Here is a 25120-nt window from a genome sequence, read left to right as displayed (position 1 = left end):
GCTTTCAAGTCGAATCGTCTCTCCGTACTCCACATTCGATTGGCTCTCAGTAAAGCCTACTGAATGCTGGTTGCCATACGGTGCGGCTTAGGTGTATTGCGCTCATCAAAACCCGATTGCCTTCGGACCCTGCGGCTGTATTGTATGCGGCATGCATTGGCCGTCCTGTACAAACCGCGTGTCTCTCTCATGCGATCTGCAACCATATCCCACATCTTAAGGACCGTAACGTCGTCACATTTAGTCTGGACGGCATGCTGCACGCTCTTGACGAGAGCATCGTTTTCTCTCTTTGGCCATCCTCTACCAGCCGCCGGGGAAATGGCCATGGGGCTGGGCATGCTCGTGTTGCCAGCTTGAGCCGTTGGGGTAGACTGGAGGTGGTCAGGCGCAGCCGGAGGACTTGGGCTCTTCTGACTTGGAGCGGCTTCCTCATCCGGAATCTCTGCGGAGACTGCCTCTTGGGAATCGCTTGAGGTGGAATGAGCTTCGAGATCATTGTAGGATCTTCGTAATTGTCGGCGTGGGGAAAGACCAAAAACAAAGCTCCTTGAAGCGTAAGGAGATGGCAAATTTCAAGTTTCTCGCCGATAAGCCAGAGCCATGGTAACACTTTGCTCTTCTCAGAGTGCGTCTTCACATGTGACCGGACAGGTTGTCCGCCAGAGAAATAGACGTTGGACCAAGAACTGCAGCTTCCTTCTCACTACTTCCAGGAGGTAGGCGTAGATGCAAAACGTAAGCTTGCTTTTCAGGATTTTGTGTTCAGGACGATACCTGTTTTCTGGAGAGGATAGCAAGACACGAAGTAGACTGACAAGGAAATGATGCGAGAGCCCAGAAAAAGCACTCGAGCAAGACCAAGCGAGAGTTGATTTCCAATTATACTGGTGACTGCGAGGTATTTCAGGATATGAAGTGATCGGAGACCTCTTTAAATACCCGCAGCCTGAGGAGCGAGTGATTGCGGCACAACAAAGTCTGGTAGCCATTCGATGCATACATTTGCTCAAGATTGGCTTGTTGAATGATGGCCTAGACGTGCACAGGGGGTTCGAAACATTCTTCCGTTGGGTTGAGCTGTCTAAAGTCAAACGACGAGGCATCGAAGGCAAGCGGTCGCATGGAACTGGCTCGATGCGACCAGAGACATCATATCTTCATCATTGGATCCGCATCTCCAGAACTCGTCTAGTCTGAACGGTGCAAGGTGGCATGTAACCTCTGCTGATTCCCAACATCTCCTACGAGTCTAGACGACTCATCGAAGCCAGGCGCCCAGCCATGGGTAAATCGGTCTACGCCGGCGCGAAAACAGCGTCCACAAGGATAGTCAGACGTTGTCGAGTAGTAATGTGTTTTGGTTGCCGGCGGGACTGTTGAAGAAAAGAAGAGGTGGTGGGCGCAGCGACGCAGAGACTTTTGTAGAACGTCCGTCGGGATCTGCCCCGCCGAAATCCCCGATTGCCCGCACTATACCCGAGCGTCTCACCGCCTTGAGGACAGGTCAATGTGGCCGCTTCTACCTGACGTTCAACTATTCCGTGCTAGCTGTCGTCCCTCTCTCCATCGCCAATTCACTCGACCTTGAGGCCCTCTTGTCGACCCGTGGCCCCGGCAGTTTGTATTGCGGCTTCACTCTCCTCCTCTCTCCGCATCGCCATCTTCGCGCACGCCCGCGTGCCCCTCGCTCGCCTCCGCAACCCCAGCAGCTTGCCCGGACCTGTTGGCAGCTCCCAACATGGACTACGACGCGTTGAAGGAGCAATGGAGTGACATCGAGGACCAGGATGGTGTCAGGCTCAGCTGGAACACCTTCCCCAGCTCACGCATGGTATGTCGACCTCGAGTCATTGCGCCGAGTCGCTCTAACGTATTTATAGGAAGCGTCGAGACTCGTTGGTGAGTCCGCAGGCCATCTTGCTTTGCCAAATTTTGACACTTTGCAGTCCCCATTGGAGCTCTGTACACGCCCCTCAAGGAAAAGCCCGACACGCCGTTGCTGCAATATGAGCCCGTCTCGTGCAAAGCGCCTTGCAGGGCGGTCCTCAACCCCTTCTGGTTTGTAGCCAAGGTCTGCTCTGTCTTCACGTCTGACATCTCGCAGCCAAGTCGACATGCGCGCCAGAATATGGATCTGTCCCTTCTGTCTCCAGCGCAACGCCCTTCCACCCCACTACAAGGACATTTCCGACCAAGCGATACCCCCCGAACTCCACCCCCAGAACACCACGATCGAGTACCGACTTGCTCGTCCCGCGCCGGCACCGCCCATTTTTGTTTTTGTTGTCGACACATGCCAGGAGGAGGATAGTTTGAAGGCGCTCAAGGACTCGATCATCATGAGTCTGAGCCTTCTCCCACCTTATGCCCTGGTCGGTCTCATTACGTACGGAACGACGACCCAGGTCCACGAGCTTGGATATACCGAGTGCGCCAAGTCCTACGTCTTCCGCGGCAGCAAGGACTACACTGCGAAGCAAGTTCAGGAGATGCTCGGTCTGATGGCACCGGGATTGAGGCCCGGCATGCAGCCGCAACCTGGCCGCGCTCCTCCGCCGATGGGTCCTGCTGCGCGCTTCTTGCTCCCGGTCCAGCAGTGCGAGTTCCAGTTGACAAACGCTCTGGAGCAGCTGCAAAAGGACCCTTGGCCAGTGGCCAATGACAAGCGCGCGCTGCGCTGCACAGGCGTCGCCCTCAGCGTAGCTGTTGGTCTCCTGGAGACGTCTTTCCAGAATTCGGGAGGCAGAGTGATGCTGTTCACTGGCGGCCCTGCCACGGAAGGACCTGGAATGGTTGTCGGTGCCGAGCTGAGGGAACCCATCCGTTCCCACCACGACATTGACCGCGACAACATCAAGTACTACAAGAAAGCGCTCAAGTTCTACGACGCCCTTGCCAAGAGGACAGCACACAACGGCCACATCATCGACATTTTCGCCGGCTGTCTCGACCAAGTCGGTCTTTTGGAGATGAAGGGTCTCGCCAACTCTACTGGTGGCCACATGATCTTGACGGACAGCTTCACATCGTCCATGTTTAAGCAGTCTTTTGCGCGCGTCTTTGACAAGGACGCTGAAGACAACCTCCTGATGGGCTTCAACGCATCTTTGGAAGTCCTTACGACCAAGGAGCTCAAGGTCACTGGCTTGATTGGTCATGCCGTGTCTCAAAATAAGAAGTCGGCTTCTGTTGGCGAGACCGAGTGCGGAATTGGCAACACTTGCGCATGGAAGATGTGCGGTATCGACCCTGGCGCAAGTTACGGCATCTACTTTGAAATTGCAAGCCAGGGCGGTCCTAGCCAGATGCAGCAAGGCCCGCAAAAGGGCATGATCCAATTCCTCACCTACTACCAGCACTCCTCTGGCCAATACCACCTCAGGGTCACTACCGTCGCTCGTAACCTCAGCGGACCCTCTGGCGACCCCGCGATCGCCCAGTCTTTCGACCAAGAAGCCGCGGCTGTCCTCATGTCCCGGATAGCAGTCTTTAAGGCCGAAGTCGACGATGGCCCGGATGTCCTTCGCTGGGTCGACCGCATGCTCATCCGCCTGTGCTCGCGCTTTGCCGAGTACCGCAAGGACGACCCTTCTTCTTTCCGCCTGGAGAAGAACTTTACGCTTTACCCTCAATTCATGTTCCACCTCCGCCGCTCGCAGTTCTTGCAAGTCTTCAACAACTCGCCCGACGAGACTGCCTTTTACAGACACGTCCTCAACCACGAGGACGTCAGCAACTCTCTCATTATGATTCAACCTACCCTCGACAGCTATGGCTTTGACCACGAAGGCGGTCAGCCGGTGCTCCTGGACAGCACGTCCATCATGCCTGAAACGATTCTCCTCCTCGACACCTTTTTCCACATTCTGATTTTCCACGGCGAGACGATTGCCGAATGGCGGAAGGCAGGTTACCAGACCCAGGAGGGATACGAAAACTTCCAGGTCTTGCTTGATGCGCCCAAGGAGGACGCGAAGGAGCTGATCCAGGACCGATTCCCGCTGCCCCGTTTCATTGTTTGCGATGCAGGTGGCTCCCAGGCCCGTTTCCTGCTCAGCAAGCTCAACCCGTCCACCACCCACACCACCGGCTCGTACGGTGGCGTCAGCCAGACTGCCCAGACCATCTTCACGGATGATGTCAGCCTGCAAACTTTCATGGACCACCTCATGAAGTGAGTGATTGTAATCTTTGTTGAGTATGAGATACTAACTGTCTTTCAGGCTTGCAGTTTCGGGAACCGGTTAAAGTGCCCAAGGCAAGGAGCGGATTTGGGATGAAAGGCTTTGGTGACGTGAACTTGTGCAAGCAAGCAAAAGTTGCGCTGTACATGTAGGGTTTGGTTGGGGATTGCATCAAGAGGCGGAGCACGCCCTCTGGACAAGCAGAGCGTGGGATTGGAGCACACAGTTCCAGAGACTGGCAGCTGTCGACGGGAGTCTTTTGCAATTCGGTTTGAAGATAACCCCCTTTCTGTGAGATTAACTGAGAAGACATTTCGATTTGGCTTGTGTCGGTTGCGCTTGTGACAGCTTCAACTCCATGCTCATTCGATGTGCTAACAGCTTGCGGCATCTATTGCAACAACGTCTAGACAGTCTCGCTAGAAAACAGCATCTCGTACGCCAGAACGAACACAACAGTTGAGAGGAGAAGCGCTACCAGAATGAAAACAACTCCAAGGGTATGTCCAACTCTACAAATTCAAACCAACCTACGAGCCAACCCACCTTCCAGTTCTCCCCCCACTCATCTACAACTTGGCCTTCGCCGGTGCCTCTGCGCTGCTTATGCGGTTCCGGCGCGACCACTTGGCGTACGGGTGGTCGACGGTGGTGGGGACGAGGTGGTCGACGTCGAGAGTGTTGACAAGACCCGGGTGCAGTTCGCTCAGGTCGCGCACGCCCAGGTTGGCCATGGAGACTTCGATTTCGTCTTTCATTACTGCAGCGCGTGGCGGTTAGTACAAAGACACACAAACCGGACAACAGGGCTTGCTTCCAGGGAGGACAGAAACTCACTATCAATCAACTTCTCGACGCCCTCCTGGCCGTAGTTCAGGGCATACAAAAAGTGCCTCCCCATGCCAACCGCCGTAGCGCCCAGACACAGGCACTTGAGCAGGTCGGTGCCGCGGCGCACGCCGCCGTCGACGTACACCTCCAGCCGCTCAAACACCCACGGACAGCAGCGCTGCAGCTCGAGCAAGACGAGCACAGCCGGCGGACTGGTGTCGAGGCTGCGGCCGCCATGATTGCTGACCACAATGCCGGCGGCGCCCGCCTCGACAGCGCGGATCGCGTCCGCCGCGCTCTGGATGCCCTTGAGCACGATGGGGAGGTCGGGCCGCAGCGAGCGGAGCCACGCCACGTCGTCCCACTGCAGACTCGCGTCGATGTACGCGCCCATGATGCGCCCCAGCCCGCCGCCCTTGGCGTCGTTGTTGGCCTTGGCCCCGCTCATGGGCGCCGCCAGGTCGGCGGGCGCGGCGACGCGCTCGTCGGCCTCGCGTTTGCCGGGGACGGGCGCGTCGACGGTGAGGAAGAGGCCGGCGATGGCGCCGCCGCGGGGCAGCGAGTGGAGCAGCTTGGCCGTCGCGGCGCGGTCCCGCGAGACGTAGAGCTGGAAGAAGACGGGGTGCGGCGGCGGCGAAGAAGCGTTGCTTGATCCACACGCCGCGAGTATCTCGGCCAGCGGGAACGACGCGTTTGTGCTGATGCACTGGCCGACGCGGCGGCTGGCGCAGCCGGCGGCGAGGGCGCGCTCGCCGTCGCTGTGGACGAGGCGCGCCATGGCTGCGGGAGAGACGAAGAGGGGCACGTCGACGTCGCGGCCCAGCATGCGCGTTTGCGTCGACACGCGCGAGACGTCGCGGAGAACGCGCGGGCGCCACCAGATGCGGTCGAAGCTGGCGCGGTTGGCGTCGCGCGTGAGCTGGTCGGTTGCCGCCGAGGCGTAAAAGGCCCACGTCTTTGGGGCGAGGGTCTTGGAGGCGACGGTTTCAAAGTCGTACGAGGAGAGGAGCGTTGAGAGGGGGGGTTTGGTGGCCGGCGGTGATGACGTTGGTGGTGGTTTGACGAGCGTGCTGGAGCTGTTGTTGGAGGGCCCGAAGCTGGCTTCCAGGTCTGTGATCTTGTACGGAAGGTCTTTGGCGGACGCCATTATGTCTTTCTCTTGCGCAACGATGGGAGAGGAATTGGAACGGGAGAGAGCTAGGAAATTTCTAGACAGAAAAGTGTTGATGGAATTGGAAAATGCCCCTCTTTCTTCACACGCGCGTCTAATGATCAACCAAATGACAGAAAACGGAAATCAGCTCTTAAAAACACTCAATAATCTCAAACGAACGGGAAACAGTTCCCGTGATCTTGGACAATTTCTGGTGGTGATGGCCTTCACACAACGAGGTGTCTGGAGTCTTGTCGACATCTGGGGAAGCGGACGTGGGGCTCGAGCTTGGAGCTTTTGACGTCGACGATGTTGCGGGGGCCGGGGAACCAGGGGACCGCTAGCGGGCGCCTCGGGATGAAGACCGCCCGAGATCGGATGGGCCATTGGTCGGAAACGGGTTTCCTAAAGTCGTAAAGCCGCCGCTCTCGGTGACTGAGCACCATGTTCAAATGCCGCTGGCGCTGAATGTGATGTTGATGATGGTGTTTTTGTTGTCTTGCAAACTGAACTGTTCATGGTATCTATGCTCCAAACAACCAATGCTCACCGGATATCTTGAATGCTTCCCAGTTGTTGAAACTCCTTCCAATGCCGCCCCGCCGGGATTGCTCAAAAGATCAGTTTGCCCACGCGCTCAAAATTACCTCGTCGTATATCACGCCTTGCTTTGCCTTAAAGCCTCTCTTTCGGCCGCCTTTGCACTCTCTTCTCTCTCCATCTCTTCCCGCCGACGTACAGCTTCTTCTCCGATTCCCTTGACGCCCTTGACGCGCTGACGCTCCTCATACTGGGCTCGACTGCGCATGATGCGGCCAACAATCTCACCGGCATTGACATGCGAAAAGTCATGCGAGAGGATCTCCTGAAAGATTCCAAGCTTCCTGGCGTCGACGTACGGATCCTCAACCGACGGCATAAAGGAAGTGGGTCCGTGGTAGACAACACTGGGAAGGCCGTAGGGCAGAGAGTTCAAGAACGAGGAGGTCGGAGTGAAGGGTGCGGAAAAGACGACAGCAGAAATGTACTGCGATTGTTAGTACGGCTTACGGGAGATGGAGGATTCACAAACCTTGCATTGGAGAACACAGAGACCGCGCTCAAAAATGTTCATGATTGGGTAGTTGACACCCTTCCAATGGTTGATGACTTGGTCGTCATGAACACCTGCAACAACATATGCAGGACCGTAGTCAGATCCTGTCTCCGATATGCGCTGCTGCGTAGCCTCTGAGCTGTACCAGCCCTGCTGTCGGCCCTCTGCTTCCTCCTTCTCGACGACACTGCGGAGAAACTCGATATGGCCGGAAGAGAAGAGGTCGAATCCGCCGTCCACGTACACGACACGCTGCCCCTTTTTCGGCGCAATACCGTCGACCATTTTGGTGCACTTGCCGTCGTCGCTGGCCCCGCTAGGTTCAGCCGTCTTGCTCTCGACACCCTGATGCCACACCCAGACTTCAGAACCTGGCTCGAGACCGGTCTCATTGGACGAATATGCCTTGATCCTCTCCTTCATCTGTTGGCCATCTTGTTTCCTCTCCTGTTCGCTACCACTTCCCTCTTCTCCTGACAAGGCCTTGTCCAAGCTCTTGATAAAGTGTGTTTTGGTGCATAGCAACATGCGCCCCACCAAATCTGTCGTGGAGATGCCCGGCGTCCGCTTGACAATTTTGAAGCGACCAGCGGCCTTGACGAAACGGTAGCAGTCTTCGCCCGAAGCGTCGGAGGTAATGTCATCGCCGTGAACTACATACTTGCAGCCGTAGTGGGAGATCCAGGGTAACGAGGTGACGTATGGAGCGTGGGGAATGGACTTGGTAGCCCAGCGACAAGCGTCGACGGCGGCAATGCTGGAGATGTCAGCAATTGAAGGGTGGCATGGCGGGCCAGAGCTACCGTTCCTTGAGGGTCATGACGGTAGGACCCTTGTTTTCGAGGATGGCCTCGTCCGAGTGCACGCCAACCAGCAGCTCCTTGCCAAGCTGGCGAGCTTGCAGCATTGCGCCGGCATGGCCTGGCAGAGGTCAGCTTGAATCTGGGGAATTGGAAGTTGGCAAGGTACCATGATGGCTAAAGTCGAAGCAGCCGTCAATCCAGATGCGATGCTCGTCTATGGGAACATCGTGCTGAGGGTCGACGGGCCAGTCGCCAGGCTTTGGGACGTATTCGGGGAGGGACTGGGCGGTCAGCAGAGGAATACCGTTTGGAGGTTTCGACGCACAGCCATGGTGGTTATGTCGAGATGGGTTAGACCTGGTGGAGGGCGGAGGAGAGGGGTCGGTCGTAGCCGGGGCGGACGGAGCGTCGCACTCGCACTCGTGATCGCCAGGGCCAGCAGCTGCTTTGGTCGCGAGGCAAATTGGCTCCAGCTGGTTCGCAATTATAGCAACAAGTCAAAAGGGCGCTTTGATGTACTCCAGGCGGCCGTCCAAAAGTTCCAGTCGTCGTCCAGACTTGAATTCGACCACCGGCAGCCCAGCAGACCAGCAGACCAGCAGACCCGACGGCGGCAGACCCCCTGGATTTCGGCGCAGCCCTGACTACCACTACCCCAGCCGCGTCTGACGGCCTGTTGCATGCCCTGCTCCCTGTGACGGTGCTGAAGGATGGCATCATGCCCTCCTCATCGTCTTCTTCACACAAACCCTCTCACCTCTCTCACAGCTTCCTCCCGCGCAAACCTTCGATTCTCCGTCGCGACCGCGACCGCTCGTCGCGCAAGGCCGCCTCCAGTAGCGAGCCTTCGTCGCGCAGCCAGACGCCCATCCCCCACAGATCCACCACGCCGCTGCCGCCCACCATCGACGAGTCGGACGCCCCCCACTCCGTTTCGCTTTCGCCGTCCAAGAAGAACCGCCATAGCTTCGCGTCATCCGTCTCCGATCTGGGCTCCAGCCTCCGCCGCTCCGCTTCCATCCGCTCTTCTTCCAATTCCATCACCAGCGCAGAGACCAAGGACCACCACCCGTCAAGACCAAACCTTGCCGCCTCCCTGTCAACCGAAAAGGCCTCCAATGCCTCTTCGTCAAAGCTCTCAATTCACCATTTCAGACGCGGCCGCCAGAAATCTCACGACTCCAGCCTAGACGCCGACTTTAGGAACATGGCCTCCGGTACTCCGGCATCGCAGTGGGATCGTCCTCCAGGCACCTCGGCCTCCAACGCTACCTTTGGCGGCAAGACTGGCAGCTTGGGCGGCTCAGCCAACCTCTCCCAAGTTCCGTCCAGCGGCGGACACAATCCCCACGCTCTGTATCAACACATTCACGACCTGTCCTCCAAGCGCATATCGACTCTGGACTACCTGAGAAAAGCGTGAGATGTCCGTCCGAGACCGGCTTGTCACTCCACTAACAACCGCAGACATGATGGACGAGTGTACTGGTTCAATACCCTCCTCTTCAACAAGGCCGACCTAAACAAGCTGCCCTACTTTTCGCCGCGCAACCTCGCTCGCCGTGCGACAAACTACCTTTTGCTGGGCTTCTCCATCCCGACCATCCTCGACATGAACTCTCAAAGCGCCGCCGAATACCTGCGCGCATTGAACGCTCTCCTGATGGAATTTGAGGCATACCAAACCCTACATCCGCCAGACGGAAACGCGCCTAGTAGTCTGAGTCGCGGGCGTGTCGCGGGAATGTTCAAGAGGGGCATGCACGCAGCATCGGGTGCAGCCAAGGGTCGCCGGCAAAGTTCAGCGACGGAACTCATGCTGCCCGAAGGCTTGGGGGAGACGTCGTCCAACGCGTCACAATTATCTTTTCCTGGAACTGACCACGGAGACCACCTGAGTCCCGGAGAAGAATATTCGCATCTACTAACGCCCAGCTTGCCGTTCGACCCTGACTTTTTCGAGACGTTTTCGACCCTGTGCGACGTTCTAATCGACTGTTACACCAAAATAATGAACCTCGTCAACGGACCCGAAGCGTGCGGCCTCGGTGTGGGCGAACTCTTTGCCAAAGCCGACGCTCGGATACGCAAAATCATCGTCGCGGGCGTGGTGCGAGAATTCGAAGATGCCAGTCGCGCCGGGGCAAAGAGCGAAATTGCTGGCGTGGGAAAGGTTGTGCTGGGCGGCTTGATGTAGGTGGCCCACGATACTATATACCCAGGCTTGCTTCTTACCAAGCTTTGTCTTTTTTTCCTTTTTCACTTGGGCGTTTTGAATGTTTCATTGACACAAATTCCTTTTGCCATCAGAAGCACGAAGGCATGAGCATGATTGAGTACCGATTGGATCGGCGGACGGATAGCGGTCAAGACATGGGGCTGATAGATTCGGGGTAATGGGCGACGGAAGGGCGCAACTGCTGGATTGCGGCAGACCGGATGAGTGCTGGTGTTTGGATGGACCGGAGTCATGTTTACAAGATCTTTTGATGCGGCGCAGCGTATACCACGAAGTGCGTTTGGGAAGGTTGGCTGTGGCAGTCCTCTGGCTCCAAAGAGGAATAATATCTCGTCTGCGCAGACCTCACACCTTGATGGTACCTTTCCCTTAGTGGCGAGGGTTCCGCAGCCTAATAATGATAATCACGGCTTGCTTTTCTCAGGAGCAGCCAATCAAACGAGCAAGTCAGAATCAACAAGGTGTTGTACCTGAACAACCCCCACGAATTGAAGCAGCTCCTCAGGCAGCATGAGATCAGATCAATCAGGGGTCGACGGTCGATCGGAAACAGCCGGACGCCGTGATCGACACAGGCTTTGGCAACCCGGCGACGGCCCGACCATCCTTCTCCGCCAATGACGACATGGATTCGTCCACCACGGCATGCCGGCGCCCGCTGGACCACCTCACCTCACCGACGCCCGCGGACCCAGACCTCCTCCCGTCGCTCCAGCTCACCCCGAGAGCTTGTCTTGACCTTGCGTTCGTCACCTACCAATTGCTCTTCCCTCTTACTGCTTGACCGACCGGCCACCGGAACCGACTGCGTCTTGAGCCTACGCCCGATTGTAGCTTGGTGAGATCCACGGCTTCGAGGAGCTCGGGACTGCGACTTGCGCTCTCCATCTGCTTTACACAGACGAAACGGCTCGTCGCTGGATACGACGCGACGCGCGACGCGACACGATACGACCCGGGTACGACGCGGTGCGGTGCCGCGCGGAGCTCTCAGCTGCCAGCTTGTTTGGGGAGCTTGGGTGTTGAAACGACGCTGTCACGAGCGTGTCGTTGCTGCAACAGCAAGAAGAAGGACTCGGGTTGAGAGAGTACCTGGGACGAGGGATTGAGAACGCAGCTGGAAAAGCGCGAGTTGCCAAGTGCTTGCTTGGTCGTCAGAAGGGCTGAAGAGCGGACAGAGCAGGAGTAAGACAAGAGAGCAAAATGGCACTTGTGCAAGGCTGGCTGCCGCCGTCGCGCGAGAACTGGGAGCTGTTGGTTTGGGCGTGGCAGCTCTTCCCCGTGGTACGTTTGCTGCAATTACTTTGGCGCCATACATCAAAAATCCCTCCACAAACCCAACAGAGATCTAAATCGAACGCCGCTTCTCCTGTAGAGTAGAATGACGAGCTGACTTTTATGAAAATTAGGTCACGGCAATCCAATGGGTCACCGACTTCTACCCGCAGGGCAAGACGTCGATCGAGTCGCGGTGGAACCTGCCCGGCAAGTGGGCGTGGTTCACCATGGAGATTCCCGGCTTCATCACGCTGCTGTACATCATGTGGAGCCTGCCGCGGGAGCTGGGGTTGGACGAGCCGCTGCCCTGGGGCAATTGGACCATGGCGGGCATGTTTGTGAGTCTTGATCCTTTTCTCTTGCCCCATACTCATATCACGTCCAAACCGAGACAAGTACATACAAATCTAATGCACCCTTCGCAGACGGTCCACTACATCTACCGCGCCATCCTCTCCCCGCTCGTCCTCAACCCCAGCATGTCGCCCATCCACCCGCTCGTCTGGGCCAGCGCCATCGCCTTCCAACTCTGCAACGCCATCTCCATCGGCGGCTGGCTGGGCGGCCACGGCCCGCGCACGCCGCTCGACTGGGCCGGCCACCTGTACCACGCCGAAGTCGCGCTGGTGCTGTGGATCTGGGCGCTCCTCGCAAACATGTACCACGACGACGACCTGCGCGAGATCCGGCGCGCCGCCGCCCGGCGCTCCCGAAAAGCCGTCGTCGAGCGCCTGCGCGCCGAGGGCAAGCCGGTCGACGACGCGGCCGTGGACCGCGAGTGTGCCAAGACGAGCGTCGACAAGGTGTACATGATTCCCAAAAACGGCCTCTTTGGCTACGTGCTGTATGCGCATTACCTGTGCGAGTGGGTCGAGTGGGCCGCCTTTTGGTGGGTCGGCGGCTGGAGCTGCGTCCCTGCGCGCGCGTTTTTGCTCAACGAGATCTCGACCATGCTGCCCAGGGCTCTGGCGGGGCGTAGGTGGTATGCGGACAAGTTTGGCGAGGACAAGTTGGAGGGGAGGAAGGCGGTTATCCCGGGCTTGTTGTGAGGAGAGTGAATGACTGGAGTTTGGCATTGCGGATGGGAAAGCATTGTCACGGCCGAGTTGTTTGGCGAGTTTGGGCTTCGCGGGCTGGTGCTGGGAGCTTGGGGCGTGATTTGACTGGATGCTGGTGGTGTCCGAGGGTGTATATTATGACGATGATCCATAGTACACCTAGCGCTGCCAAACCTCATCCCTTATTTCGATTCAAAGCTCCATGATTTTCCGAGTGATTCTCACTCCGACACCCCGTGCCATGTACAATACAAACCCACTCAACTAACCAAACCGCCACTTCGGCCCCTTCTTGCCCTTCTGCGGCTTCAACGGATCGGGATAAACCTTCTCCTTCCTAACCTCCTTGACCTCACTACCGCCCGCCGTCAACTTCTTGAACCTCCCCACCATCTCCTCAAAATCGGCCTTTCCCTGCTCGCCGCGGTACCGCATGACCTTGTCGAGGTTCTGGCGCGTGAGCGGCGTCTCGGGGAGCCCTTCGGCGCGCTGCCGCGCCACCACCTTGGCCGTCATGGCGAAGCGCATGTCCTTGGGCGAGTCGACGAGTTCGAGGATCGCGGACGCGGCTTGGTCTTCTTTTTCCGGCTCGATGCGTAGGACCCGCGTGTAGCCCCCCGGCCGCGTGGCGTAGCGCTCGCGGATGGGCCCGAAGAGCTTGCTGAGGAGGTCGGGTTTCTAGGGTGAGGGTGTTAGTGAGGGCGCTCGGGGGTGCTTTTGTAGTGCGGGCCGTGGGGCGGTGATGCTCTGGTCCTCCGATGTCCCAGAAGCCCATTGACGTCAATCCCATATCCTTCCGTCTCTTTTAAACTCCAGCTTCCACACCCGCATTCCCAAATCTTCGAATGGCAGCGGCACGTACATAGAAAATGGCCTGAGCCTTTGACCGGCTGGCGTTGGTGTTCTTCTTGGCCATGGTGACCAGCTTGTCCGCCAGCGCCTGCGCCTCCTTGGCCTTGTGCCATGTCGTCGTGATGGTCTCGTGCTCGAACAGCGACGTCACCAGGTTGCGCAGCAGCGCCTGGCGGTGCGCGCTGGAGCGCGACAGGTGCCGGTAGTTGTGCCGTGCGCCGACCATGATGGAGAAAGAAGAGGGCGGGAGGAGGAGGCGGTCGAAGAGGCAGAGTTGTTGCTAGGTTCCGCGGTGAGCGGCGGAGGTGGTGCGGCGAGTTGACGCGAGGGAAATATTCGGATTGGGTCGTAGTAGAAGTGGACTGTTGGTGTGGACGAGGGTAGCCCGCGATGCCTTGGCGCCGGCGTTGGTCTGCACAGCACGGCGTGCGATTGAGGCTCGCAAGGTCGAATTGGAGATCAGAGGGTGTGTAAGTAGCTAATGCTAGCCGGGGTATCACGATGGAGCTGGGTGGTCGGACAAATTCGCGCCAAGACGGTCGAGCATATCAATCACCGCGCGATCGCCGAGGCCCGAGAATCGCAATCGACAGGGAATAGCAGGAGAACCTCCGCCGCCGCCGCCACACTTTTGGCCGCCACGGCCAGCGCCAGCAATCAGTCAACTACCTTGGTGGTCGAAACCTGCACAGACCCGGCGAGCATCGCAGTAGTACGCGCAGATCCGCGTCCGCCTCACTCTCGACAAGCAAAGACAAGAGAAAAACTGCAAGACGACGGCTCGGAGCAGTACAAAACGGCGCGGGCGAAAAAATCCTAGCCCATCGCCGCATCCATCGATCAACACGACTTGCCTCTTGGGAGCAGCAGAGATTATTGGAAAAGGGATCCACTGAAAAAAAATATTCTTCGATTCTTCGTCTCCTTCTCATCCCCTGCCACACCGCCGCCGCCGTCGCCGCCGACTATAGGTTTGCTACTTATTTACCTATCTGCCTGTCGACTGTCGACCTCGATCACCGACTACAGTACCTACCTCCACACCACCGCGCGTTTGAGGAAACACACCGTCGCCGTACTACAGTGCTGCGCAACACTCGGCATTCCCATCTTCTACAGCTCCGCACCACGAGGTCCCTCGAACGAGGCAAACAACAAGCCAAACCCCCTCTACCATCCACCAACCAAGTAACCAACCAACCGCCTACCGCAACCATGGGCTTCATAACGGGCTACGTACGCTGCCTCCCCTCCCGCATCCCCAAAACCCCCACCCCTCCCCCAAAACCCCAACTAACACTCCTTCCTCTCAGCTCTCCGGCCTAACCCTCACATCCTCGCTCCTCTACCTCAGCATGCGGGTCCACCACGCCACACGGCTGAAGCAGTCGCTCGCGCTGCGCGACTCGCACGCGCTGCTGCGCAACGTCTACGACCCGGAGCCCACCTACGTGCCGCCGTCGGCGCGCGAGCGCGTCGGCAGCCTCGGCGACGTCGCAAAGGACCGCTGGAACGGCAACGTCGAGAGCGCCGTGAAGAAGATTTATAGTACGGATTGGCGGCGCGTCAGGGAGGAGGGCGAGGGATGGCTGGGGAGGGCGTGGGACAGGGTGAGCAAGGGTGTTGCGGGGGAGGGGAAGTGATGGATGGGATGACATGAGGAGGGAGAGAGTGCGTGTGGTGGCATAATTTGAGATTCTGTTTTTCCCTTTCGTGGGATGGATGGGTTGGGGGCGTGGGGGCCACTCAAGAGGAGGAAGCGCGGCGGGTTGCAGGTGTTTGGCATGGCTGGCGATACGATGATACCCTTTGTCTTTGGCAAACGCTTGCTGTAGGGGGCATGGACGGACGGACGCTTCGATTCGATTCACTTCTCACGGACTAGACTATAGACGACCTAATGGCATATTCAAGGCATACACATATCCACCCACACTCCATGCGCCACCGCCCGCTCACTCGAACGGATCGATATCAAACGTCCCCATCTCCCTCTGGGTCGAACACCACTCCTCGCTCGCCAAACCCGCCTCCTTGGACCTCTTCAGCTTGGCCGGGTCCTTGTGCCAGTCGCAGGCCCACTCGCACGGCACCTCGGTCTCGTCGCCAAAGTAGGCGGCAATCAGCTTGTGGCGGCACGCCGAGACGTTTTCGCAGTACTCGACCAGCCGCTGCAGGCTGTCGATGCGGTTCTTGTGCTTCTCCATCTTGTCCTCGGGGGTGCGGTTGCCGCCGTACGTCTCGACGGGGTAGCCGGCGCCGTTGCTCTCGCGCGCAATGTCGCGCGCCATGTGGTTCAGCGCGCGGTCGCGGTCCTCGCGCGAGTAGTACATGATGTGCGCGGCGGCCTTGCCGTCGCGGCCGGCGCGCCCTGCCTCCTGGTAGAAGCCCTCGAAGCTCTTGGGCAGCTGCCAGTGCACCACGAAGCGCACGTCCTCCTTGTCGATGCCCATCCCAAACGCGGTTGTGGCGACGACAATCTCGAAGCCCGGCGCGCTGGCGACCCAGTTGGCCAGCACCTCGTCCTTCTCCGTGTTGGCCAGGCCGGCGTGGTAGGCGCGGGCGCCGATGCCCGAGTCGCGGAGACGGGCGGCCAGCGCCTCGCAGTCTCGCCGGTAAAGCGTGTAGATGATGCCGGAGAGGGCGTCTAACCGTTTCCCCGTCGTCTGGAGATACTCCGCGCGCTCGGGGTTTCCCGAACGGCGCTTTTGCGCGGCGCGCAGCCAGCCCACAAAGTTGTCATAGTGATCTTCCTCGTCCGTCTTGAAGCGAATCTCGTAGTGCAGATTCGGGCGACTCGTCGTCATGGTAAAGAGCTTCAATCTCTTGGGATCCAGAGCTAGCGTGGTGATGATGTCGTTGCGGACCTTGGCCGTGGCCGTGGCCGTCAGACATATGACTGGGACGTCTGGGAACTCGTGTTTGAAAAAGGAGAGGCGCTTGAATGACGGTCTGAAATCGTGCCCCCATTCGCTGATGCAGTGCGCTTCGTCCACGGCAACTCGGGCGAGCTCGCCCTGAGAATGCACGATGCGAAGGACGCGTCGAAAATGGTCGAGTTGGCAGTACTCGGGTGTGATGTAGAGGAGCCTTGTGAGGGGGTGGCCGCATTGCAAATCTTCCATTATGGAGTCCTTTTCTGATTTGGGCGTCGTGCCATTGATAGTGGCAACCACAATGTTTGCTGCCCGGAGAGCTGCGACTTGGTTGTTCTGGTGGCATGTAAGCAGATGCAAAAGGCACCAGTTCAACGGATGCAACTCACCATCAAAGCCAGAAGCGGGGAAATCACGATTGTGACTACAAGTGTCAGCGTCGAATTGCCGCAAAGAGGCTGGCTACGCACGTCCGTGATTTATCACTGCCGGTAGCTGAAAGCAGAGACTCTTTCCGAACGAGGTGGCTGCTTGTAAAAAGACATCTTCTTTCTTGAGAGCAGCTTCAATCACCTCTTTTTGTGGTGGTCTGCAGTCAAGTAAGCAAAAGTGAGGCGAATGGAGGTTGTGCAGCAGACCTGAAGCTCCTTTTGTGAAAGACTTCTCGGAGATAGAACTCGGGATCCCAGTGAGGGGGCTTTTTTCTTTTGCCTACTGGCATGTCGCTTTTGACAAGGGGGGTATGTGGTGTGTTGAAGAAGAAGAAGTGAAGAGACGAACGACTGGAGATGGCTATGAAATGTGAAAACTGGAAAGGGCCCGATACGTGCGAGGAAAGCGCGACAGAGTGGGATGTTTAGACGTCATGCCCAGCATGTTGACGCGTTCATGTCATGAGATTAGGAGATCTGGTAGCAACTGGAAAGATTGAACTACACAGCATTTCAGAGATGGTTGGTGTTGGTCTCAAAGTCTGTCGTTTGATTTCAAGAGAACGCGACGTGAATCGCCTCGACGCGTCTCACCGCCCACGCTAGCCGCAACGGGCAATCTATCTATTTTACAACGCCACACGACCCTGTCGCTCATGCCCCTGTACATTTTCTGGATATCTCTTCATTTCCATTCCCTCCGATGATGTGACCGATTTGTCCATCTCACTACTCCCTCTCCTGGTCCACGGCGCTTTTGCAACAACGTCATCATGCAGTCGTTTGCTTCCTGGAAATCTGACGCACTAGGCGATTTCCACATGCTTTTGAGTTCTTCCCATGCCTCCCACGTCCGGTCACCACCTATGACCCTCTCAAAAGCACGGAGCACGGCTTTTGCAATGGCCTTGTCCACGAAAAAGTCCGCCTTGCCATTGTAGATTTCATTCCTGTAAGAGGCCCAAAGCTCCTCCAGCTTGACGAGTGTCCATGAGGAATATGGAATGCCACCATGGTTGATGAAGCCGATAAACAGGGCATAGTAGATGTCTCCTCTTGGAGTGATCTGGTAGTCGTTGCTCATCTCGCTAAGCAGTTCAGAAATACGGTCAATGTTGCCAGTGGTACTGGTGTGATAGTTGATCAAGATCTTGTATGTCGCATGATCGGGACCAACCGGCGCGGCTTTTTGAAAGAGCGCTCTTTGCTCCGGGTCTTGCACTTGCACAGAGACGCGAGTGAGCATCTTTCCAATTTCCCGTCGCCGGGACCAATGGCTAGGTGCCGTCTTGGCTTCTCCGCGATGATGCAAATCTTTCATGCCGGCAAAGACTTGCTCTGCTGCTGGTGGCTCACCAGCGTTGATCAAGGAGGAAATGACACAGTTCAAGACTGAGGTGTCGACGATTGCTCCAGAATCAACAAGATTCACGTACGCCTTCCGCACAGCGTCTCCGTCGCCTCGCAACCCATGATGGTATATCAAGGACGTGTGGAAATGGCGGTCGAGTTTGAGTTTCCGCAGACCCATCTCTCTTAAAATCATCTCCGCTAGCCGATGCTTCCCAGCCTTGGACGCAATGTCGAAGAGAATGCTAAAGGTGACTCGATTTCCCCTAACACCTGCCTCTTGCTCCATTTCGCGCCAAATGTACAAAGAAGACTCGACCTCGCTCTCGCCGACTTTGCTGAAGCACCGGCCAACAAAATGAATCGCAGTGCTCCAATCGGCGAGCGCGATGGGAATGGCGCAGGACTTCATGTCGTCAATGACAGAGAGATAGCGCATCATGCTGGCTTCCTTTTTCCACTCCACCCACGCAAGACAATTCAAAAATTTGCGTATCGATTTGTAATCCAGGTATGCCACTCTCGGGTATGGAAGCGATTTGTACAGCTGAAAGGCAACGTCGGGATTCGGTCTCTTCGGTTGCAAAGCTTTGAGCAATTGTTCCAATGTGTCATTGATGTCGCGACGCTGCGATTCCGGTGCGCCGTATCTCTCTTGTTGTTCGTCTTGGTGATTATTTTCGGCCGTTTCGCGCTCTTCTCCGTTCGATGCGCCGTCCATATCCCTGTCGTATATGTCCACAAGTCCCCTAAACTCTTCTATTGTTGGAGGATTGCGGTATAATGGCTCTGGAGGAGGCTTCGGAGGAGGCTTCGAAGAGCGCTTCTTCGCGTCGTCGCTGACCTTTCGAAAAAGCTTCGGCGCAGGAATTGGCTCTCTCCGCCGCGTCCTGTGGTACGTTGATTTGTCCGTTGAGTCTCCTCCCCCAAGTGTATGCTGGAAACGTCTGTGGCACAGTTCTGCCATGGGAAATGCGCAAACCACCAAGTTACCCATTTTTGGCGCAGACTGCCCGGCGAAGGACTTGCGGTGGTATTGTTGAAGCTGGAACTGGGGAAGGTACTCGGAATGACGGACGGCAGCACATAGAGACGCAAAGAGAGGCCGAGATGCTGTCGTGCGGACGGCTGCCGGAGGGGGGCGTATGCAAAAGACCATGAGAACCAAGCATCGTTTCAAAAGAAAGAGGAACAAGCCATTGAGATGGCGCAGAATGCTGTGGACAGTTGTCCCGTGGCGTCGTGAGTTGGAGAGGTACCCCGCAAGATCATGCGATATAGACACCTTGTGGTTGGTGCGGTGCGGGTGGAAGCTGGACGCGGGCCGGTAGCTCGTCGTCAGAGCTTCTGCCCTCGGCGTTGTTTTTCGGTGGTGTCGTTGCTTACATACTCAATTCCGACGCGGCCTTGGCGGGCTTTTCCGTGTCGCCGCGCTTTTCAACACCATTGCCTTCATCTCACCTATTGCCATTGCCCCACACCCGCCAGAGAGGATCACCCGCCCGTCCTCTCACCATGGGTCGCTACGATTTCACCGCCGCTCGCGTCCACCGTGCCGCAACACAGCTCCTCGCAACAAACCGCCTGCAAGCTCCGCCGCCGTGGTACAACATCGTAGCAGACTATCCCCCGGCCCAGACCCTGGTGCGGCCTCTCCAGCGCGTGGGTCGCAAGCATATGAAGAAGGGTACCAAGAAACCAAGCAGGATGTTCCAACCAATGCCCCTGCAATACGAGGAAGATAAGCTGCGACAAGAATTCTTTACGGATCATCCGTGGGAGCTGGCGCGGCCGAGGGTCATTCTCGAGGACAGTGGAAACGACAGCAAGCGGTGGGACTGGAAGGAGATTGAGCAGCACAACAAGCCATTGGACGGTGAGAGGTAAGCCGATCACTGGAGCAAGTCGGTCTTGCTGGGATGCTGATCGCCTCTAGTGTCGTCCAACGCCAATTATACCTGATGAGACAGGGCGCAACAAAGGAGCAGGCCTACGACATCGCCCGCAAAGAATTCTACGAGCTCCGTACGGAACAGGAAATCTCACGCCGTGTCGCGCAAGAAGAAGCCCGCGCCGTGGGTGCGTACTTTGGAAAGGGTCCGATCGAGTTTGGTATGGAACTTGAGGACAGGGCATTCGACGACTGGAAGGACTGGGCAGTCAAGGAGATTGAAATAACCCAACAGCAACAAGCTGCGGCTTACGGTGGTGAACCTGCTGCCGTCGAAGCCGATGGCAAGCAAACCCCGATGGTGGAGGCGGGCGTACAAGCTGCGCAGCAAGCAGAAGGACAGCCGGCTTACGCTACAGCTATTTGATAACCTGTTGAGGGAAGTGGAATGTGTGGTATACCAAGAGCTGGAACAACACGAGGGATGTTGAGATTGCTGCGCAGGATCGAGTGCATGGACGAATCTGCGCTTGCTGGAGCTGTCCAAAGATCAACGACCCCAAGACATGCGGCTGTCCACAATGCTTGGTCTGTGACGAGAAGGAGTGGCCATGGCGCAAGACATTGGCATGACCATCCAAACAAAGTACGCACAGCATTCAAACCAGGATGAAGTAAAGGGCTGGAAGTGTCCAGCCGGGAATTTTTCATGTGATGGTCATGATTCTCGCCATGAGTCGACTTCAGTGTTGACGTTGGCCTATTATAAAGCAGTCTTTTCGCTGTCTAATTCAAGACCGTCCTCTATTCTGTGACCCAGCCGTTCTTTATGCTCTTGGGCCTTCTATATCGACCCCGTCAGAGTGCTCATGGATATTCAATCCACTTTCTCTCCCAGACCAAACATCTTTATCGAGTTGTTCCACGCCCTGAAAGCTATCAGCAGAGTCTCAACGCATCAATTTCGGTACTCACGCTTCGCAAACGTCCTCGACTGGGATCTCCTTTATACGTGCAATGACGTGAGCAACGAGCGGTATCGTAGCCGGCTCATTGCGCCCCTTGACCATGCAGCCCGGCGCCCACCTCTCCTTCTTGACAGCCTTTGGCGTCGGCGGAGCGTCCTTCAAAAACTTGGCCGAAGCATGCGAAGGACGCATCTCGCACTGAGCAAATTAGCAGGAGCGTAAGATCTCGTATGATAGCCCCATGGATGACAACTTACCCAAGGACCGTCCGTCTCAATCTGCAGCCGCTCGAGAGGAATCTCCTTGACGACCTGCACGTTCTCCTCCGTCTTCAAGCTGCATCCGTTAACACCCACATCCAGTCCCAAATCAACAAGCCGCCGCATCTCCTCCACCGTGCCCGTAAACGAATGTACAAGACCTCTCCGCGGCAGCTTCTCAAGGCGCGGCTTGAGCAAGCGCTCAAAATCCTCCGCCGCGGCGCGCGAGTGCAAAAACAGCGGCATGCCCAACTCAACCGCCAGATCCAACTGCGCCTCAAAGTACCTCAACTGCGGCTCTTTCGGCGTCAAGAAAAGGCGGTCATAGTCGAGTCCGATCTCGCCAAACGCCACGGCCACGCCCTCGTCTCTGGACGCCGTCGCCAGCGCGCGCAGCTCCGCGAGCAGCGCGTCCGGGCCGCCTGGGTGCTCGTCGAACTGCTTGGCCGAGCACGGGTGCACGCCTACCGTCGCATAGCAGAGCCCCGGGTGCTCGCGCGCGATTTGCACCGCGTGCTGCGATTCTTTGAGGTCGGAGCCCGTCACCATCATTTTGGCGCAGCCGGCTTCGACCGCGCGCTGCACGACGCCGTCGAAGTCGTCTTCGTGCGCTTGCTTGCCGTGGTACACGCCCCGGAAGATGGGGTCGCCCAGGTTGATGCCGATCTGGATGCTTGTCAGTCGTTTTGTTTGTCACGTGGCAAGGCCGTCGGATTGGACAAACGTCGACATAGCGGAGCAGTTTTGACTCTGTGCCATTTAGAGCTTCCATGTTTGATGCTTGGTTGCCTTGTGCGGGCGCAGCTGTGGCGCCTGGTGTTGCAGAGGTTGACATGAAGTTCAAACTTTTGAGGCCGAATACAGAGTAGGAGAATTGAGGAGGAGGGGAAAAACGTGGTTGCTGAGAGACGATCTGGGGCTGGACTATCAACCTGCTGAGATGACTCAACGCTCGGCGATGCAGCATGAGGATTGGGGCTGAGACTGTAAAGATTCTATGGTCGTTCAGACTGTGAGATTTTGTGACGTCTGTGGCGCTAACCAAATTAGGAAATCAGGACTCGGCCTATGAAATTTCATGGCACAATACCAAACACAGAATCGAGCAGCAGCATTACAATTGCATAGTCTTCCGGATATTGCGAATCCAATGTATTGGATCATTAAATTTGCGAGTCCAAGGGAGTGTATCCACTGCTTTGGGGTCACACTCAGTTTGATTTCTGACTTCATGTAATCTAAAGTGATGAAATGAAATTCGTCTCTGTTGCAGCGCCGGCCAACAATAAAGTGCCGATTATGCGCGGCTGCATGTGTCTCCCAACCTCACAACCCACGGGCTGCCAAAATGCGCCAAAGCTACGGGTCTTGAGCCAATCATACCATCATACTTCGTCGCCTGGAGGAATCTTTGCTTGACCTTGAAGTTTCTCCAGTCGCAGCCTCACCCGTCCTTGCGCTCGTCCTGCCCTGCTTCAGCTCTCGAATCGCCTTCTTCTTGCCTTCGTCGCTGGATTGGTCTCCCTTGGACTTTGCTTCCTCCTTCTCCCTTGTGCGAGTTGGCATATCGGTCATGGTAGAATGGCGACGACTCGTCTTCTTGGCCAGCTCCCGACTGCTCCTCATGATCTCTTCGTTGCCTTGCGCGTCTGGTGACGATTCGGCAATGTCGAAAACAGCCATCTCTTTCTGATAGTCCCTGAGTTGCTCTCTCGCCACTTGCTCCAGTTCCAGATGCGTTTGAGGCTTTGTTGTCCGTCTCCGAGTCGTGCCAGCCGAATCCTTGGCGGTCGATGTCGGTTGAGATACTCGGTCTTCAAACTTAACCATTTTTGCGGGCTCTGAGGCTGGCGCAGGGGCTGCGTAGCTTCGAGGATCGCTGTCATAAGATGCTGCCATCTTGTCTCCCAACGGACTCGCAGGTTCCGGCTGATTCTCTGCAGATAGTGACTTCAATCCAGATCCTCCACCGTCAACCCTTTCCTTTTTGATGACGACTGTTCTCATGGCAGTTGACGAGCTAGGTGCAGATTTGTCCTCCTCTTTGGACGTGCTAGAGGAGCGCCTGCCCTCAGGTATGGCATCCACCAATTTCTTGTCAGGGCGGCGCATTTTGCTGACCAGGTTGGGCTCTGCATAGTTGACCTGAGGACGAGCGCGTCGGGATGGACGACCGGTTTGTGGGACTTCAAGGCTTCCTCCAGAAACAAGGCCTGTTGGTGGTGGGGTGTCTTTTGTCTCCCTCTTTTCAGCTGAAGGCTCGTTCGAGGCTGGCGAAAAGAGGTCAAGTCCTGCCGGTGTTTTGGGATGAAGGTCGACTTCCGGAGGCTCCATAGATACTACAACATCCCTGGTCTCGGCCGTCGCGTTGGGATCAGCTGGAGCGATGTGGACGACTTGAGAGGACTTCGCCCGACGATCTCTTGCGCGGCTACGGCTTGTTTCTTTGGTTAACGTCGGTTTCTTCGCCTCGGGCTTCTCTTCTGCTGATGAAGAAGACCTCATCACCTTCTTTGGCGATGTATTTGTTTCTGGAGTAGATGTTAGCAAGTCATGCTGATTTCTTTTTGAGGGAAATCATACTATCACCCAACGCTTTCCGTTCTGCCTCAACGAGCATGTCGAGTTTGCCATTTGGTTTCAACTCGGGTGGCTGTGGTACGCTGATCTTTTCCGCGCTGCGGTTGGAGCTCCTGCGCCTGCTAACACGGAAATCTTCACGCACGTCAACATTTGCATCTTCAGACTGCAAATCTTCCGTGGTCAAGCTCAGCTTGCGTTTGGTACCTGTTCGCATAGCCTGAGTCTCCTCGTCCTCGCCCTTTCTCGCGTTTTCGGCTTCGTCCTCAGGCTCCTGGAAGACCGACATTTTACGAATGTCCAGCTTTGCAGAGTCTCTACGCTTTCTCCGCTTCTCTAGATTGACCGTCGAAATTATGGGGAGCTCATTCTCATCAACCCTGTCGACACCTGTTCTTGATTCCGGCTCTGTTGCTGGTGCCGGATCGAACTTGATTGGATCCTCGTCCGCAAAATGCGCTACCGGCGGTGGCCCCAAGTCTGGTGAATCTTCAGCAGCTCCTGCGATTACGGCCTGGATTTCCTTTGAACTGCAGCAATCATCAGCATCCGAGCCGCGCTTGTTATGGGAGCACGTACTTGAGCGTCCGTCGCGGATAGAATTTGTCTTCTTGGATTGTAGGGAGATCCTCCACTTGTTCCTCCTTGGCCTGTGTCCTCATCGCGCGCTTCCACTCGAAGATTTCCGTCGTTGCCTGGCTAGGTTCCGGATCAGATGGCCGCGGGGGATTTTTGATGGCGTTCAACTCGGCAATGAGTCCGCTGATTTCCAGGACCTTTGCGTCCAGCTTATCCTTGACGGCATTGACGTGTCTAATCGCATTGTCGCCACGAGTCCTTTCCAGTTCTGATTGTAGACGTATAATCTCCTCGTGCAGCAGGAAGTTTTCGTGAAGGATACGGGTCTGTTCGTTCTCCAATGATCGTATACGAACGGATTGGTTGGAGTTGGTCCTTGAATCCGGGTCAGTGCCGCGGCGAATGAGATTTCAATTAGGGGAGATTACTTTGCGAGCTCGCGATTTTGTCTGATGAAGCGGCGCTTTACTGGGATGACTGTGAGATGTTGTCGGGACGGGACAGACGAGAGTGTAAACATACGAGATTCAACCGACTCCGCGGGCGGCGGGGCCTCGTTGAGCCGTGCCATGCAGTATGAGATGTTGCGAAATCTGATGCAGAAATAAAGCGATGGAGAAGAGCTCAGAGGCCCGCGATGCAATGGTTGTGGTTGCCGGATCGGAGGGATGGGTGGTTGTTGGAGCTT

General features: G+C 56.7%; 13 protein-coding genes across 13 annotated transcripts; 5 read left to right on the top strand and 8 right to left on the bottom strand.

Annotated features, from left to right (window-relative positions):
* Window positions 1-456: 456 nt before the first annotated feature.
* Window positions 457-1373, bottom strand: BKA78DRAFT_328140 (uncharacterized protein). The gene has a single exon (XM_066889577.1). The coding sequence runs from the start codon at window positions 1104-1106 to the stop codon at window positions 624-626; it is 483 nt and encodes a 160-aa protein (XP_066738694.1). The 5' UTR covers window positions 1107-1373; the 3' UTR covers window positions 457-623.
* A 368-nt stretch (window positions 1374-1741) lies between these two features.
* On the top strand, window positions 1742-4251 carry BKA78DRAFT_300459 (Sec23/Sec24 trunk domain-containing protein; the record flags this gene model as incomplete). Its single annotated transcript, XM_066887201.1, has 5 exons — window positions 1742-1834; window positions 1884-1902; window positions 1950-2061; window positions 2108-4177; window positions 4227-4251. 5 exons carry the CDS (start codon window positions 1742-1744, stop codon window positions 4249-4251), a joined length of 2319 nt encoding a protein of 772 aa, XP_066738693.1.
* Window positions 4252-4816: 565 nt separating this feature from the next.
* Window positions 4817-6045, bottom strand: BKA78DRAFT_232758 (cytochrome b2; the record flags this gene model as incomplete). The annotated part of the gene is made up of 2 exons (XM_066883805.1): window positions 4817-4947; window positions 5025-6045. Coding segments are annotated over 2 exons (1152 nt in total), but the record flags the coding sequence as incomplete, so codon positions are not given.
* Window positions 6046-6641: 596 nt separating this feature from the next.
* BKA78DRAFT_328136 (phosphoethanolamine) lies at window positions 6642-8623 on the bottom strand. Its single transcript, XM_066889576.1, has 5 exons — window positions 8396-8623; window positions 8237-8351; window positions 8071-8188; window positions 7244-8024; window positions 6642-7198 (listed from the first exon to the last, which is right to left on the bottom strand). The coding sequence occupies exons 1-5, from the start codon at window positions 8399-8401 to the stop codon at window positions 6830-6832; spliced, it is 1389 nt and encodes a 462-aa protein (XP_066738691.1). The 5' UTR covers window positions 8402-8623; the 3' UTR covers window positions 6642-6829.
* A 654-nt stretch (window positions 8624-9277) lies between these two features.
* BKA78DRAFT_259455 (uncharacterized protein) lies at window positions 9278-10267 on the top strand (the record flags this gene model as incomplete). Its single annotated transcript, XM_066885376.1, has 2 exons — window positions 9278-9489; window positions 9538-10267. 2 exons carry the CDS (start codon window positions 9278-9280, stop codon window positions 10265-10267), a joined length of 942 nt encoding a protein of 313 aa, XP_066738690.1.
* A 929-nt stretch (window positions 10268-11196) lies between these two features.
* BKA78DRAFT_61794 (3-oxo-5-alpha-steroid 4-dehydrogenase-like protein) lies at window positions 11197-12853 on the top strand. The gene is made up of 3 exons (XM_066893481.1): window positions 11197-11593; window positions 11719-11925; window positions 12013-12853. The coding sequence occupies exons 1-3, from the start codon at window positions 11513-11515 to the stop codon at window positions 12634-12636; spliced, it is 912 nt and encodes a 303-aa protein (XP_066738689.1). The 5' UTR covers window positions 11197-11512; the 3' UTR covers window positions 12637-12853.
* Window positions 12854-12909: 56 nt separating this feature from the next.
* On the bottom strand, window positions 12910-13723 carry BKA78DRAFT_259171 (mitochondrial 54S ribosomal protein bL17m; the record flags this gene model as incomplete). Its single annotated transcript, XM_066885344.1, has 2 exons — window positions 12910-13323; window positions 13508-13723. The coding sequence occupies 2 exons, from the start codon at window positions 13721-13723 to the stop codon at window positions 12910-12912; spliced, it is 630 nt and encodes a 209-aa protein (XP_066738688.1).
* Window positions 13724-14712: 989 nt separating this feature from the next.
* BKA78DRAFT_357599 (uncharacterized protein) lies at window positions 14713-15140 on the top strand (the record flags this gene model as incomplete). Its single annotated transcript, XM_066892244.1, has 2 exons — window positions 14713-14733; window positions 14811-15140. The coding sequence occupies 2 exons, from the start codon at window positions 14713-14715 to the stop codon at window positions 15138-15140; spliced, it is 351 nt and encodes a 116-aa protein (XP_066738687.1).
* A 312-nt stretch (window positions 15141-15452) lies between these two features.
* BKA78DRAFT_259328 (P-loop containing nucleoside triphosphate hydrolase protein) lies at window positions 15453-17094 on the bottom strand (the record flags this gene model as incomplete). Its single annotated transcript, XM_066885361.1, has 5 exons — window positions 15453-15710; window positions 15744-16709; window positions 16763-16797; window positions 16844-16962; window positions 17012-17094. 5 exons carry the CDS (start codon window positions 17092-17094, stop codon window positions 15453-15455), a joined length of 1461 nt encoding a protein of 486 aa, XP_066738686.1.
* Window positions 17095-17333: 239 nt separating this feature from the next.
* BKA78DRAFT_328125 (uncharacterized protein) lies at window positions 17334-19478 on the bottom strand. The gene has a single exon (XM_066889575.1). The coding sequence runs from the start codon at window positions 19311-19313 to the stop codon at window positions 17490-17492; it is 1824 nt and encodes a 607-aa protein (XP_066738685.1). The 5' UTR covers window positions 19314-19478; the 3' UTR covers window positions 17334-17489.
* A 65-nt stretch (window positions 19479-19543) lies between these two features.
* BKA78DRAFT_328124 (mitochondrial 37S ribosomal protein mS23) lies at window positions 19544-20849 on the top strand. The gene is made up of 2 exons (XM_066889574.1): window positions 19544-20037; window positions 20091-20849. The coding sequence occupies exons 1-2, from the start codon at window positions 19670-19672 to the stop codon at window positions 20470-20472; spliced, it is 750 nt and encodes a 249-aa protein (XP_066738684.1). The 5' UTR covers window positions 19544-19669; the 3' UTR covers window positions 20473-20849.
* Window positions 20850-20922: 73 nt separating this feature from the next.
* BKA78DRAFT_334212 (uncharacterized protein) lies at window positions 20923-22045 on the bottom strand (the record flags this gene model as incomplete). The annotated part of the gene is made up of 4 exons (XM_066890176.1): window positions 20923-20974; window positions 21021-21211; window positions 21271-21939; window positions 21998-22045. The coding sequence occupies 4 exons, from the start codon at window positions 22043-22045 to the stop codon at window positions 20923-20925; spliced, it is 960 nt and encodes a 319-aa protein (XP_066738683.1).
* Window positions 22046-22444: 399 nt separating this feature from the next.
* Window positions 22445-24738, bottom strand: BKA78DRAFT_328121 (uncharacterized protein). Its single transcript, XM_066889573.1, has 3 exons — window positions 24433-24738; window positions 23857-24383; window positions 22445-23804 (listed from the first exon to the last, which is right to left on the bottom strand). The coding sequence occupies exons 1-3, from the start codon at window positions 24513-24515 to the stop codon at window positions 22651-22653; spliced, it is 1764 nt and encodes a 587-aa protein (XP_066738682.1). The 5' UTR covers window positions 24516-24738; the 3' UTR covers window positions 22445-22650.
* Between the last annotated feature and the right edge of the window lie 382 nt (window positions 24739-25120).

This window comes from Phyllosticta capitalensis (assembly GCF_038381095.1).
Source record: "Phyllosticta capitalensis strain CBS 128856 chromosome Unknown BKA78scaffold_13, whole genome shotgun sequence".
Lineage (NCBI taxonomy): Eukaryota > Fungi > Ascomycota > Dothideomycetes > Botryosphaeriales > Phyllostictaceae > Phyllosticta > Phyllosticta capitalensis.
Note: the sequence above shows the minus strand (reverse complement) of the source record. Positions and strands in the feature narration are given on the sequence as shown.